The 16,611-nt window shown below is 43.3% G+C and overlaps 2 protein-coding genes across 2 annotated transcripts in view; both read left to right on the forward strand.

Moving 5' to 3' along the window:
• LOC138773987 (calpain-8-like) overlaps positions 1 to 16,611 on the forward strand; it is a 613,980-nt gene that overhangs the window by 413,794 nt on the left and 183,575 nt on the right. The window lies entirely within an intron of this gene.
• GALNT14 (polypeptide N-acetylgalactosaminyltransferase 14) overlaps positions 1 to 16,611 on the forward strand; it is a 337,247-nt gene that overhangs the window by 253,303 nt on the left and 67,333 nt on the right. Inside the window, exon 5 of the mRNA XM_069955032.1 lies at positions 3,151 to 3,216. Within this exon, the coding sequence (XP_069811133.1) occupies positions 3,151 to 3,216 (66 nt within the window). The remainder of the gene's footprint in view (positions 1 to 3,150; positions 3,217 to 16,611) is intronic.

Consider the following 16,611-nt stretch of genomic DNA (forward strand, 5'->3'; position numbering starts at 1 on the left):
TGAAGACAAGGGTGGCGCTGTTTGTAAAAGGAAGCAGCTATGTTTTTCTTATCATAGATGACACCTTTGGAGGTTATCAGACTGTGGTGGAAAGATATTTAATATTCAGTTTATTAAATTACCCATTGAAATAGAACAATGACATGTAAGGGCCCTGATTTATTCCTGGACTACCAGATGCCTGATTATAGCAATTGTTCTGTGTGTCATATCACTTAGCAAAAGAAGATCTCAATGCATTAGATTCTTATGATCCTATGTTTTTATATGACTTAGAAGGGTTTCCAGGCCTAGAAAAACTTGCCTGCTTTCTTCCAGAAACAGCACCTCTCAGTCATCAGTTTGGTTGTGGTTTTGCAGGTCAGTTCCATTGAAGTGAAAAGAGCTGAATTATAATGCAACACACCACCTAAGGACAGCTGAGGTTAGCTGTGTTTTTCTTATCCTGGATAACCCCTCTATACGACTGTGGACCCCCATACTATCAGGACTTCTAAGACCCCTATAGCTGATCCCATTTCTAAATCCCCATGTACCTATGGATCTTGTAATATTATATGACATTTTCTTCCCCAGGGGAGTAATGCCGGGGGGATATGGTGGGGGATATGATTTATAGGCGATATGGAATATTCCTTCATATAGAGTAATCAATCATACAGGGAGCGGAATGTGAATAATGATCTGTAATGCTCTCATATAGGAAACATCAGTTCTGATATCGACACAAGTTCTCAGAAATGATATCACAGGCTAAAAGGAGAATGTAACTGTAAAAGTAGATTAGTTTTTACTCATTTTTTTTCTTAAAGAGATTTTGAAATAGAAGTAAATTACTAATCTGTATAACCATATAACGACTTTAAATGGCATTAAAGACATTAAAAAGATACCATAAAATAAATGCATGAAAAAAATTTCTAGTGTCAAATTTTTTATTGTAGGATTAAAATAAACACAGGAATCAGATAAAGTGCTTAACCACTGGAATATACACATACCGTGGAATTCCCAGCTGTCTGACATACAGTACCCAGCTAGCAATAAAGAAGACAGAACGCTCTGGCTGCCATTCTAGGCGAGTCACTATACTTAAGAGCAACAATGAAACTACTTGAAGTCCCACTATCCACTGTGCCTTTCCCTGGATGACCTATTCTCCAACTCACAAAGAGTATTCTTCCAGCATATTGTAAGGAAAAACCCACTGTGGAGGAAACCCTCTAAGAATCCATGGCTGAAGTATCAACCCTTAGAGGGTTAATGCCACCTGGTCTAGATAAATCCTCCCATTTTGGATCTGAATTTGTAAGGGGATGAACCTCCCACAAACCCCAAATATATAATGTGGCTCACCACAATCTTAATCAATTTAATCAATTTGTATATGTTTGCACTGTTTTTAAATCAGCTGTTGTCAGTAAATTTTGTAGATTACTCCCATTTTAGAAAATCTCCAGTCTGTGTCAGACTGAGCACTATGTCATACTGGAAAGAATATACTACTTCCTGCAGGACATACAACATCTGATAAGTACTGGAAGGCTTGAGATTTTTAAATAGAAAAAATTGACAAACCCGTGTAACTTTCTGGCATCGGTTGATTTGAATTTTTTTTCCTTTCGGAGTACTGCTATAATTAATTTTTCATACATCTTTTAGCAGTCGAAACTCTGCATACATTTATACATTGAACAAACATTATGCAGAAAACGTGGAGGCTGCAGGCATCCAGGGTATCAACATGTTATGACTTTGTGTTTTTACGGTTATGCAGGGAATTCTATAGTGGCACCATTTATCATGTATTAGAAAACCTAAAAGTAATTTTTGGCTGGGACAAAAAAAAGATGCCTTAATTTTTTTATTTTTTTGCATTTTGGGTCCTCATGATTACACTGATAATAATTTATATAGTTTTGATAACGTTTTACTACTTTTGAATTTTAAAATAATTTCTTTGCATCACCATATACTGAAAGCCATACCATCTATAGATTTGTATAGGAGCTCCTTTTTTGTGGGAAATGTTGATTATACTTTTCTCTTTTTTTGTAATTATTTTAAGTGCTAGTCCTGTGGGGGCCTGATCACCTCAATCTCATAATTGAGGCCTCAGTCCTCTATTAGAATGAAGCAGTGGGTCAAGAATGCTACTGACTGAGGCATATAGGGGTCACACAGCAAGGGCTGGATTTACAGATCTCACAGCTTCCGCCACGTATGGAGCAGGTTCAGCTGCTGAGCCTGCTCCATACTCCCCACCTGATATTGTCACATATGTTAAAGAGTCACTGTTGTATTTTTATTTTATTTTTTTTGCAGAAATCAATAGTCCAGGCAATTTTAAGAAACTTTGTATTTGGGTTTATTAGCCAAATATGTCATTATCTGCATTTAAAAAGCCTTTTCCTAGGTCCCCCCCTCCCTCCTCTTTTCCATCCACTGCAAAAAATCAGGAAATTGTGACTTGTTGCATCAGACGTACCCAGTCTGATCTATAGAGAGGGGAGCAGGGAGGAGGGAGTTAGCCGACAGCAGAAAGCAGATAACAGAGGATTACAGGCACAGAGCTGGGTGACAGCTGTAATCAGAGCTCAGAGAGGTCATTGCTGACTGTCAGAGGAGATAAAGGGTGAGGTATTTGTAGATTAACTCTTTGTTGTCCAGTTTTGGTCTTTTATTTAGCTCTCTCCATAGGAGAACAATGAAGACAGGGGGAGAGCTTCAAACTGCTTTTTCATGATAAAAATGCATTTTTCGGCTAATAAACCCAATGACAACGTTTCTTAAAATCGCCTGGACTATTGATTTCTGCAAAAAAAAAAAAAATCACAACAGTGACACTTTAACTATCTGAATGGGGTTAAAGAGCCTGTTCCATTAGGATGATACCTGCCCATATGCCCTCTTAGATAGGAACGGCCCATACTGAGTCTTGCTGTGGGATTTTAATATACCCCTGCAGTGACTTCAACTGTTAGGGCTCCAGTTGCTGCAAGACAACCACTCCTAGCACAAGAAAAAACATATATATATAGGATCTGTAGCCTAATTTTTCCCTCAGCTCTGACCTAAATCTTTCTGCCTTCTACTTCTCATAACCCAGAGCTTTTCTATTAACAGAGTTTTTTTTTTCTGCCTTGACAGCTGATGACTGCCGGCTTCTCTGCAAGTTACCGAAAGTGAAGTGCTTACGCAACGACCAGAGGGAAGGTACGGGGCCTATCGGGGGACCCATCTGCAGACATTGCCTTAACATTAATGGACAGGAGCTGGGAGCAGAAGGAAGTTGTACTGGGAGCAGCTGATAAGCTCAGAGCGGCAAAGCGCGGAACAACCTGATGATTTTTTTATAGGAACAGATCAAATATTTATTCATCAAAAGGGCATTCACCCATAAATGTCCTATGTCTGTTAGTGCGCAAGCTGGGCGACAGTCAGGATGGCGGTCAGTATAGCTGCCACAAGGTTCGGCATCTAATTTTGACTTCTGAGTGAAAGACAAATAAATACAGTACTTCTTTGAAAATACTTTAAATGGGTGTACAGCTCCTATTCAGATCTATAAGCCTCCATGGTAACAGACTACAAACAAATTCTGTGTAGTCTAGGGGCTGTATTACATGGCTCGATCACCACTGTTAACAAGCGCCAATCTGCTAAATGGACGCTCGTTTATGGAGCCAATTACATTATATATCCTTAGTCTTGTCTGTGCCTTTTTTTTTAAATAATAAAGTATATACATACCTCTCCACGCTTCTGCCCCCTCCCTGGTGTCTTCCTGGCTTCTACCCAGTCCCTGCAGCTGCCGTAAGAACTGGCAAAGCTGCTCTCTGAAGTGACAGGACGCTCAGCCAATCACTGCTCGCGGCTCTGTCCCGTCTCAGCCGGTGATTGGCTAAGCATCCTGCCACTTCAGATACCAGCTCTGAAGTTCCACCGACGGCTGCGGGCAGAAGCCAGGACAACACCAGGGAGGGGGCAGAAGCTCCGGGGAGCGTGGACAGGTACGTAGATACTTTATTCTTTTCTGTACTCGTCCATCAGCTGGCAGACAGTGATTTTAGGTCAGGACCAAAAGACACGATTAGGAGATGATCATTGCCAGCGGCCGATCTTTGTCTTTATTACACAGAGCGATAATCTGCCAAATTGCCCTGATTCGACAGATTATCGCTCCATGTAATAGGGCCCTAAGACATTAGCAGTAGCGGTCTCTGGCACCAAGCACCCCAAGCAATCGCTTGGGGCCTCCAACATCCAGGGGGGCCCCCACACCCCGCTCTTGTGCTTAAGACCGCTGGACAGGGCCGCTGCCCCGCTCTCTGCTGCGATCTGGACTGTAACTATGAGCACTCGTAATGAGCGCTCATAGTTACATGCAGCAGCACTGACAGGGCTCCCGTCCTGTCAGTCACTCTTGTGGCCGCAGAAAGTGTTTTCCCTGCGGTCACAAGTGGCCGCTTTGTCCTTGAGGTGCCGGTGCTCCAGTGACATCACTGGAGCATCGGCGCCAGGACAAGGGGAGTGCGGCCACAAGAGTGAAGAGAAGAGGAGACGCCCAGACCCAGGTGAGTATAAATGTTTGTTTTATTGTTTTATATACTATATGGGAGGGAGAGCACACAGGGGTCTGTTTAACTGGGGGAGCGCACAGCGGGGGTCTATATAAATGGGGGAGCACACAGGGGGGTCTATATAAAAGGGGGAGCACACAGGGGGACTATATATAACTGGGGGAGCACACAGGGGGGCTATAGACTACTGGGGCAGCACACAGGGGGTCTATATACTACTTGGGGCAGCAGAATGGGGTCTATATACAACTGGGGGAGAACACAGGAGGTCTATATCGAAGTGAGGGAGCAAACATGGGAGCCATATACTACTGGGGGAGCACACGGGGGTCTATATACTAGTGGTAGGGCACACAAGGGTCTATATACTACTGGTTAGGCACACAGGGGTCTATATACTACTGGGGGAACATACAGGGGGTCTATATACTACTGGTGAGGCACACAGGGGGTCTATATACTGCTGGGGGCAGCACACAAGGGGTCTATATACTGTTGGAGGAGCACACATGGGGTCTATATACTACTGGGAGAGTACACAGGGGTCTATATAATACTGGTGGGGCACACAGGGGGTCTATATACTACTGGGGGAACCACACAGGGGGTTTTCATACTACTGAAGGAACACACAGGGGTCTATATTTAAGTGGGGGAGCACACAGGAGGTCTATATCCAAGTGGGGGAGCACACAGGGGGGCTAAATACCACTGAGGGAGCACACAGGGGGGCTATATACAAGTGGGGAGCACACAGGGGGTCTATATACTAGTGGGGGAGCACACAGGGGGTATATACAGCTGGGGGCAGCACTCAGTGGGTATATATGACTGGGGGCAACACACAGTGGGTCTATATACAACTGGGGCAGCACACAGGGAGTCTACTTCTGGGGGAGCACACAGAGGTCTATATACTACTGGGGGAAGCACACAAGGGGTATATACTACTGGGGGCAGCACTCAAGGGGTATATACTACTGGGGGCAGCACACAGTGGTCTATTGTTGTGGAGCGCATGTCGAGGGGTGGGGGCCCCAGACATAACTTCGTTGGGGCCCCAGAAATGCCAAGACCGCCCCTAGACATTAGTCATGTGTTATTTTACTCCCTCTGCAAGAGGATTAGAGGAGTAACAAAAGACTGCATAGCCCTGTAGTCTGCATGGGTACGGTATATACAAAATGATAGGATTACAGTGTGAGGACTTCATCTTAGTGGGACTGTTCATTAAAAGAGATTCTAGACATTTTTAAAAGCAGGCAGGGGGGAATTTGACCATGAGTAGGAACTTACCTCTCCCCATGACCATGCTGAGCTGTGGGGCCGAGCTCTGACATGCCTGACACTTCACAACCCTGCTGGTGGACTGGCTGCTCAGCTAGTCAGTGACTTGGGCTGGATGCTGTTCCAGTCACTGATTGGCTGAGCTGCCAGTCCATCAGTCAGGACAGGTCTTTTGCCCCCCGAGTTGTGATAACGTCACAACTTGGGGTAAAGTTCCTTCTGGTGGGTGCACAGGGAGAGGTAAATTTGTACTTTTAATCAATTTACCCACTGCTGGCTGAAAGATTTTATAAATTACCTGACTTCTCCTTTAAATACTTATGCAAACATTTCTGTTTATTATTCCATATATTATAAAATATATGTTTCTAATTTTTCTGATCACTGACCATGGTAACAGACTACAAACAAACCATGTAGTTATGTGTTAATTTACTCCCTTTGCCAAACACTAGAAGAAAGGGAAAAAATAATACTTGCCTATATAATATAAAAATATGCAGTGTTGCAAATTACTTCTATTGAAAAACAATTCATGTTTGGTCCTATGTGTCTCCACGGTAACAGACTACAAATATACCTTATGTAGTCTGCTCCTGTAGTCATACAGTTAGATACACTTTCTAAAACACCAGAAGAAAGGGAGAAGAGTAGAGATGAGCAAACCGAGTTCGGGTTCGAGTCGATCCGAACGTTCGGTATTTGATTAGCTGGGGCTGCTGAACTTGGATAAAGCTCTAAGGTTGTCTGGAAAACATGGATACAGCCAATGACTATATCCATGATTTCCACATAGCCTAAGGGCTTTATCCAAGTTCAGCAGCCACCGCTAATCAAATGCCGAAAGTTCGGGTTCGGATCGACTCGAGCATGCTCGAGGTTCGCTCATCTCTAGAGAAGAGTAATACAAGGCTGCAAGAGCAGTCTATTTAGGATAGCAGGATCTGTAACCATAGGTCTGCATAGGAGCTGTATACACAAAACGATTCTGATGAAAACAGCGCCACATCTATCCATAGGTTACGTGTTGTATTGCAGCTTGACTCTATAGAAGTAAATAGAGCTGAGTAGCGATATCACACACAGTGTAAGGGACAAGCTTTCCTAATTCCGGAGGAACCCTTAAAGGAGAAGTCCAGTGAAAGTTTTTATTAAAGTATCGCATTGTCCCCCAAAAGTTATACAAATCACCAATATACACCTATTACAGTAAATGCTTATAAAGTGTTTTTTCCCTGTACTTACTACTGCATCAAGGCTTCACTTCCTGGATAAAATGGTGATGTCACGACCCGACTCCCAGAGCTGTGCGGGCTGTGGCTGCTGGAGAGGATGATGGCAGAGGGATGCTCAGTGTCCTTCCAGTGCCCTGTGTCCCTCAGTTTCCCCCTGCCATCATCCTCTCCAGCAGCCACAGCCCGCACAGCTCTGGGAGTCGGGTCGTGACATCACCATTTTATCCAGGAAGTGAAGCCTTGATGCAGTAGTAAGTGCAGGGAAAAAAGCACTTTATAAGCATTTCCCATAATAAGTGTATATTGGGGATTTGTATAACTTCTTCCTTTAAAGGTCTCTATTTCTATACAGGTTTCCCCCTAGTAGTCACATGAGTAGATGTGTATTAGAGGAACAGAGCTCTATATAAACAGAACACCGGAGCTTGATCAGGTCTAATAGGAAAATGCCTAATAAATTTGTAACTTTATGTTTATTTTAAACAAAGCTTTATTTGTTACAATGCAGCGTTATTTATACGCTTTACCCGCGTCAGGAATGAGTCCTTATATCTTCTATCTTACTCCTGTTATATATTGGTGAATAGGAACTATTAGGATTTTATAGGCACATAAAATCTGATTTGCGCTGCACGCCTCTCCTTGCATTAAACCACGCCGTAAAATCCGCCGCCTTATTCCTCTTACAGTTTTAGGATAATCAATCAGTATCCGGCTCCTGATATAAAATCAATTCCTTTGTGTTGGAGAATAAATCGCATCTAACAAGCTACATTGACTCTAATAGAGCAATGCCACCTCCCCAGCAGCCGTTGTGATATTATCCAAGCACTTTACCCCCCTCCCACCCTGTAATATTTCTATAACACATCTGTCTGTCCGTCAGCAATCCCAGATGATTCATGTACGGATCAGATCAAATGAAAGTAGTAATTATGCATGTAAACAGAGGGGGCACATGTTTATATATCATCTGGCTGATCATGCTGCCTTTATATTACCCAGGAGATATATAGTGCTGCTGCGTGTTAACTGCTTAGTGCCATGGCTGCAATCAACCAGATTTAGATTTCGTTTTACCACTAGGAGGCAGTATACAATCATATACTACTTTAATATGTTGGTATGATTTGCCTTGCTCAATGTGAACCCAGCCTTGTAGGGAACATAAAGGCCCCATCCAATACAGAGCCACTTCTTATACGGCAATAAATACATGTAGCCCATTGCCCCCAAGTGGGGTCAACAGCTTTTTCAGTACAGTAGGAAACTCTTTTGCTTAATGGAGAAATCTGGCGAAAATGTTTATTAAAGTATTGTATTGCCCCCCCAAAACTTTTGCAAATCACCAATATACACTTATTTTCGGAATAAAGTGCTTTTTTCCCTGCACTTACTACTGCATCAAGGCTTCACTTCCTGGATAACATGGTGATGTCACTTCCTGGATAACATGGTGATGTCACTTCCTGGATAAAATGGTGATATCACGACCCGACTCCCAGAGCTGTGCGGGCTGTGGCTGCTGGAGAGGATGATGGCAGAGGGATGCTCAGTGTCCCTCCAGTGCCCTGTGTCCCTCAGTGTCCCCCTGCCATCATCCTCTCCAGCAGCCACAGCCCGCACAGCTCTGGGAGTCAGTTCGTGACATCACCATTTTATCCAGGAAGTGAAGCCTTGATGCAGTAGTAGATGCAGGGGAAAAAACACTTTATAGGCATTTCCCGTAATAAGTGTATATTGGTGATTTGAATAACTTTTGCGGGGCAATACAATACACACCCAAAATTCTAGCAAAAAAACCTTCCATTGTGAAATAGTTAATAAAACAAATCGAATTGCATAACCTACATAATGATTAAGATACATAATAATGATATCTTTATTTATAAATCAAATTTGTTAATAAAATCCATAAAATTACACAGTACACTAGGACATGCACAGACACACAGAAAAATAGCCAGGGGCACACACCTGGTTGCAGGGGCTGAGCATTAATGTTAACACTAATATACATAAGGTGCATATAAAGATATATATATATACACACACACAGACATATTTTATTATATCAATGTAAAAGTAGGCGACCGGTAGTCATAGAGGTAAACTGGTCATACATAGAATAATCCTAAAATAGAGTATGCAGTACAAGCCCTATAAAAGGAAAAATGCAGTAATCCACACACATATATGATAATACCAAAGAATAGGGGGCTTACTGATAGTTAACAGAAGCAGACCAGAATCCAAAAAATATATATATATATGAAGAATGACAATTACAAAGACAAAGGCCTCTGATGACTCACTCCATTGCAACCATTTGGCCCCCGGTCCGTCACGTATTTTGCTACCCAAAGCCTTGCCAGGAGCTGATGTTTCTACCATACAAGCCCACCTATATACCCCTCATATCTCATTCCAACCAATAGATTCCACCCCCTCATTAAAGGGGTTATCCAGCTCTACAAAAACATGGCTAATTTTGCACCACTCTTGTCTCCAAATTGGTTGGGGTTGGGTTTGAAACTCAGTTCCATTGAATTAAATGGAGCTTAAAGGGGTTATCCAGCGCTACAAAAATATGGCCATTTTTACCCCTACTGTTGTCTCCAGTTCAGGTGCAGTTTGCAATTAAGCTCAGTTTACTTCAATGGAACGGAGTTTCAAAACCCCACCCAAACTGGAGACAACAGGATAACCCCTTTAATTGCAAACCACACCTGAACTGGAGACAAGAGTGTGGGAAAAGTGGCCATGTTTTTGTAGCACCCGATGACACCTTTAACACATCTGATTGTCTTCACTAATCCTGCTGCATTCGCAGTCTATCTGCCCTTACATCATCTCCTCCATTAGTATGTGGCGCCACACATTCACGTGGAATGCCGCAGATGCATACGGACTGCTTCAACCTACCTCACATCTGTAACATCCGGTCCTAAAGCAATCCCTATGTTACTGACCATATCCCTTTGTTCCCTAGCCGCATCAGATCAGATGATGGCCTCCATAATGCACTCTTCAGTGTACTGTGAGGCCACACCAAAATGGCACCAATCATAGTAGTGGCTGTGAGAAGCCTGGTTGTTTGTTCATTTATTCATACTACGCGTGCCATTTTGGTGTGGCCCTGGATAAAGTATAACTCTATGACCCACACATCCACGTGGATGTGTGGTGCCACATACTATTGGTTGGAATGAGATATGAGGGGTATATAGGTGGGCTTATATGATAGTAACATCAGCCCCTAAGAAAGCTTTGGGTAGCGAAACACGTGTCGGGCACTCAGGGGGTTTCAGCGGTTATGGTGGAGTGAGGCACCGGAGGTTTGGTTTGCCTTTCTAATTGTTATTCTTTATACATATACTGTATATATATTTTGAATTCTGGTCTGCTTCTGTTAACCATCAGTAAGCCCCGTATTCTTAAGTATTATCATATATGTGTGGGTTTCTGCATTTTTCCCTTTATAAGGCTTGTATTGCATACCCTATTGTGACTAAGGATTATTCTATATATGACCAGTTTACCTCTATGACTACCGGTCAGCTCCTTTTACATATATATATATATATATATATATATATATATATATATATATAATCTTTATATGCACCTTATGTATATTAGTGTTAACATTGCATCCAGGTGTGTGCCCCTGGCTATTTTTCTGTGTGTCTGTGCATGTCTTAGTGAATTGTATAGTGTAATTTTATGGATTTTATGAACAAATTTGATTTATAAATAAAGATATACTTCAGTATAATGTTGTCTTGTTAATCATTATGTAGGTTATGGGGCAATACAAAACAAAAAATACAAAAAATAAAATCTTTAATAAAACCTATTACGGAGTTTCTTAAAATCACTTGCACTATTGATATTTATTGATTTAAAAAAAAAATACATTTAAATTACAGGTATGCTTTAACCCATGCAGTAGCCAAGATCACCAGCTGTCGTGAATTTTTTTTTGCAGAAATCAATAGTCCAGGCGATTTTAAGAAACTTTGTAATTAGGTTTATTAGCCGAAAAATGCATTTTTATCATGAAAAAGCAGTTTGAAGCTCTCCCCCCTGTCTTCATTGTTCTCCTATGGAGAGAGCTAAATAAAAGACCAAAACAGGACAACAAAGAGTTAATCTACAAATACCTCACCCTTTATCTCCTCTGACAGTCACCACTGACCTTTCTGACCTCTGATTACAGTGTTCACCCAGCTCCATGCCTGTAATCTCTTTGTTCTCAGCTTTCTGCTGTCGGCTAACTCCCTCCTCCCTTCTCCCTAGAACAGACTGGGTACGTCTGATGCAACAAGTCACAATTTCCAGATTTTTTGCAGTGGATGGAAAAGAGGAGGGAGGGGAGACCTGGGAAAAGGCTTTTTAAATGCAGATAATGGCATATTTGGCTAATAAACCCAATTACAAAGTTTCTTAAAATCGCCTGGACTATTGATTTCTGCAAAAAAAAATAAAAAAAAATACGACAGTGACTCTTTAACCCCTTAAGGACGGAGCCACTTTTCATTTTTGCGTTTTAGTTTTTTCCTCCTTGTGTTTAAAAGGCCATAGCACCTGCATTTTTACACCTAGAAACCCACATGAGCCCTGTTTTTTTTGCGTCACTAATTGTACTTTGCAATGAGAGGCTGAATTTTTTGCATAAAGTACACTGCGAAACCAGGAAAAAATTCAAAGTGTGGTATTTGGGTGGTATTTGTTTGTACGCCATTCGCCGTGGGGTAAAATTGACTTGTTATTTATGTTCCTCAAGTCGTTACGATTACAACGATATATAACATGTATAACATGTATAATTCAGACCATTGTTAACAAATATACGTTCCTTTAAATCGCTCCATTCCCAGGCTTATAGCACTTTTATCCTTTGGTCTATGGGGCTGTGTGAGGTGTCATTTTTTGCGCCTTGATGTTTACTTTTTATCGGTACCTTGATTGCGCATATACGACTTTTTGATCGCTTTTTATTAAAATTTTTCTGGATTTGATGCGACCAAAAATGCACAATTTTGCACTTTGGGATTTTTTGGCGCTTACGCTGTTTACCATGCGAGATCAGGAATGTGATTAATTAATAGTCCGGGCGATTACGCACGCGGCGATAGCAAACATGTTTATTTATTTATTTATTTTTATTAACAACATGGGAAAAGGGAGATGATTCTGACTTTTATTAGGGGAGGGGGCTTTTTACTAATAATACTAGAAGCCCCCCTGGGGTTAGGGTTATTCCCCCTGGGGTTAGGGTTATTCCCCCATGGGGGACTTCTATAAGTGCATTGATCTCTCATTGAGATCTTTGCTGTATAGTAATACAGCAAAGATCAATGAGATCGGCACTCGGATGCTTTCGGCTGCTGCAGCCGAAAGCATCCGAGTGCCGAGCCGGGATCAGCGCCATTTTGGCGGAGACCCCGGCCGGCACAAGTCACGGAGATCTGCATCTGATTACAGTATAAGCGGGCATGGCGATCTGACCGTGCCTGCTAATACCCACGGTCCCGGGCTCCTGTGAACTCCTCTTGCGGACGCATGACGTACGGGTACATCATGCATCCTTAAGAGTTTAACCTCTTTTCTATCATAGACAACTAAAAAAACAGACATGCACTAATCCCTCCAACACTCCAGAGCATGAAGAAAAACATTATGGGGGAGATTTATCAAACTGGTGTAAAGTAGAATTGTCTTAGTTGCCCCTAGCAACCAATCAGATCCCACCTTTCATTTTTAAAAGAATCTGTGAGGAATGAGAAGTGGAATCTGATTGGTTGCTAGGGGCAACTGAGACAATTCTACTTTACACCAGTTTGAGAAATCTCCCCCTATGTCCTGGGCTGGGCATCCATGGACTGGGCATCCATTCACTACTGTAGACCTATAAGGACGCTGGCATTAACTTTTCTAACACCCTAGTTAGTACACCAGGGAAGTGCGGGTTAACCCATAGAACACCATGAAATTTAGCCTGAACAGCTTTACTACTATAGACTACATGCAGGAATGGTCTGGACTAGAAACCTGCTCCCTAGAGGAAGGTGTGTCTTGTAGAATGCATAGCTACATACATCCCAGTGCTCCCAACTGGGGTTATCACGATCCAACCCTGAGCCTGCATAGAAGAATACTGTCTCTTATATGCAGACTACAGAGACTGTGAACAGGTTTGGATTCAATGTTAAACATTTAACTTTTTGATTCAGCACTTCATCCCGTCCATAGCTATACCTTAGCATGAAAATTATAGCTACGTGCTGTCACCACTAGATGGAGTGAAGGAGTTTACTGCATACAGTAAAAGTTCTCCAATTGGTGGCTGCAGACAGAATCTTATAATATAACTTAGTGTCTTTACAAGTGATGCTCCATAGCAGAACACGCTCTTAACCACTAGAATATACTGTATGTGGCTGCCTGGAGTGAAGTGGGGGCAGTGATCAGAGGCACAGTCACTAGTTCTTTGTCTTTCTCCTATGAGCAGGTGGTAACTGTGTCCTGACAAAGCTGGTGCCAACCGATAGCCACTTGTCTCCCCAGTTAATTTTTCTTCCAATAATGGGTGCAAATCTCCAGCCCACTGGAGACTGGAAAGCGAGAGAGACTGCACTATGCTATACTGTTACACTTTGTGTGGATACTTTGTGGAAGCCTATGGCTGGTAGGGGTGTACACAGCAGACAACAGTCACAGTAAGTATATGCAGACTCACGTTTTGTTGCAGCAGCGCTGGATGATGTCCGGCAGGTGAGCAGAGTGTGGTTCAGCAGAGCTGGAGTTGGTAAGCGGCTGTTCCACTAACAGATCTGTAGGAAGATAGCACACAGCAGGAGCGGGTCCTGGGTAGGTGAGCGGCAGCGCCGCTGACAGACAGCAGGCAGGATGTGTAGCACTAGGTAAACCTTGCTGAGGAGTTTAAACAGCAGAGTGATCCCATGTGCAGCAGTAGTAATAATCAGGAGGTCTAGTAGCAGGACTCTGGAATAAGAGGACCGCAGCAATATACAAACAGGAGAGTCTGTAAGCTAGAGGCAGACAGAAGCTAAGTTCTAACTGATACTCAGGCAGGGAGGGGCACAGGTGCACACATTATTATAGCCTCAGAGAGCAGGTAAGATGGCCACTGAAGCTGCGGTGGCCATCTTGCAAAGAGGCAGACATGCCCAAAATCACAGCAAAACATAAAACCAGGACTGGATCCTAACACTACCCCCACCTCAGGAGCGGCCTCCGGACGCCCTCTGGCCAGGCTTTCCGGGCTGTCTTCGGTGGAACTCTGACACCAAACGGGGAGCATTAATATTGTTCACAGGTTCCCAAGAATTTTCTTCGGTTGGATACCCTTCCCACTTGACTAAATATTGTAGCCGGTTCCTATGGATCCTAGAGTCGAGAATTTCTTCCACCACAAATTGTTCCTCACCATCAATCAAAACCGGATCGGGTGGTTGGGCAGAGCGACCCGGGAACGGATTAGGGACAGCAGCCTTCAGTAGAGAGACATGGAATACTGGATGGACCTTCATGGTCTTGGGGAGCTTTAGCCGAACAGCCACTGCATTTATAATGGCACTTATTTTGAATGGACCCACAAACTTCTGTCCGAGCTTTGGAGAGGGTACTCTCAGTTTTAAATTTTTAGTGGAGAGCCAGACAGAATCTCCTACTTTGAACCTGGGTGCTGGTCTACGATACTGATCAGCTGATCTTTTATATCTCTCCTGGGCTGAGGTCAAAGTTTCCTTCAGCACATCCAAGTTTCGCTGAAGAGTTGCCACACGTTCTGCAACTGCTGGCATGGCGACATCAACTGGGAGCCTTGGCAGAATCTTGGGATGGAACCCCAGATTGGCATAGAAGGGTGACATCTTTGTGGAGGCACTCTGGGAGTTGTTGTAAGAGAACTCCGCCAGAGGGAGAAGATCCAGCCAATCATCCTGCAAATGACTGATGAAACAACGCAGGTACTGTTCTAAGGTCTGATTAGTCCGTTCAGTCTGGCCATTTGACTGTGGATGATAAGCAGATGACAAGCAGACCTTGATGTCCAATGCCGAGCAAAATCCTTGCCAGAATCTTGCCATAAATTGGGCTCCTCGGTCTGAAATGACCTCATCGGGGACCCCGTGTAGCCGAAAGACATTTTGAATAATTAACTCCACGGTGTCCTTCGCAGATGGTAGTCCAGAACAGGGTATGAAATGAGCAGCCTTGGTTAATCGGTCAACCACTACTAGAATGGTGTTCATTCCTTTAGAGGTGGGCAATTCGACAATGAAGTCCATAGAGATGGAGCCCCACGGACGAGAAGGCACCGGCAATGGTTGTAGTAGTCCAGTCGGAGCAGACCTGGGTGTCTTACACCTGGCACAGACATCACAGGAGCGGACATAACTCTTAACATCCCCCTGATAGCCAGGCCACCAGAAGAATCGCGAAAGAAACTCCTGAGTCTTCTGTACCCCTTTATGACCTGCCACCTTTGAGTCATGCATCAGTTTCAGCACTCTTAATCTAGCAGTCTTAGGCACGTAAAGGCATTGGCCATGGAACCACACTCCATTTTTGAAAGTTAAGTGCACGTCATCAGCTGGCCGTGACAAAAGAGGGTCATTGGCATAGGCTTCCTTAAAGATATTGATTAGGTCTTGATTCTGTATCACTCCTACCACATTAGCATCTGGTATTATGGTCTTAGATGATGGTGTAGAATCTAATTCAGTAGAGAACATCCGGGAAAGAGCATCAGCTTTGCTGTTACGCGAACCTGGTCGGTAGGAGATGATGAAATTGAATTGGTTTAGGAATAGGCTCCAGCGAACTTGTCGGGGAGAAAGACATCTTGCCGATCGAACAAATTCTAAATTACGGTGATCAGTGAGTACAACAATTTGCTGAGAAGCTCCCTGCAAGTGATGCCTCCATTCCTTGAACGCAGAGATGATCGCCAATAGTTCCTTGTTTCCAACATCATAGTTCCTCTCAGCAGATGATAACTTTCGAGAGAAGAATGCACAGGGGTGCAACAGACCTTTTTCTCCTGTTCTCTGGGATAAGACAGCCCCCACGGCACAATCTGAGGCGTCCACCTCAATTATGAATGCCAACTCTGGATCAGGATGTATTAATACTGGGGCAGTTGTGAATTTTGATTTAAGACGGGTGAAAGCCTCCTGGGCCTGAGGTGTCCAATGAAATACTGTCCCCTTCTTGGTAAGTTGGGTGATAGGACTGACGATCTCTGAAAAGTGCTTGATGAAGCGCCGGTAAAAGTTGGCAAAGCCTATAAAACGTTGTACCTCCCGGATGTTTTTTGGGACTGGCCAATCAATAATTGCTTGGATCTTGCTTGTATCCATATGCAACCCTTGTGGCGAGATGACATAGCCCAGAAACTGGATCTCAGTCTGGTGGAACTCACATTTTTCGAGTTTGATGTAAAGATGGTTTACTCGAAGACGGTCCAGAACAGT

This window comes from Dendropsophus ebraccatus, chromosome 15 (assembly GCF_027789765.1).
Source record: "Dendropsophus ebraccatus isolate aDenEbr1 chromosome 15, aDenEbr1.pat, whole genome shotgun sequence".
Taxonomy (NCBI): Eukaryota; Metazoa; Chordata; class Amphibia; order Anura; family Hylidae; genus Dendropsophus; species Dendropsophus ebraccatus.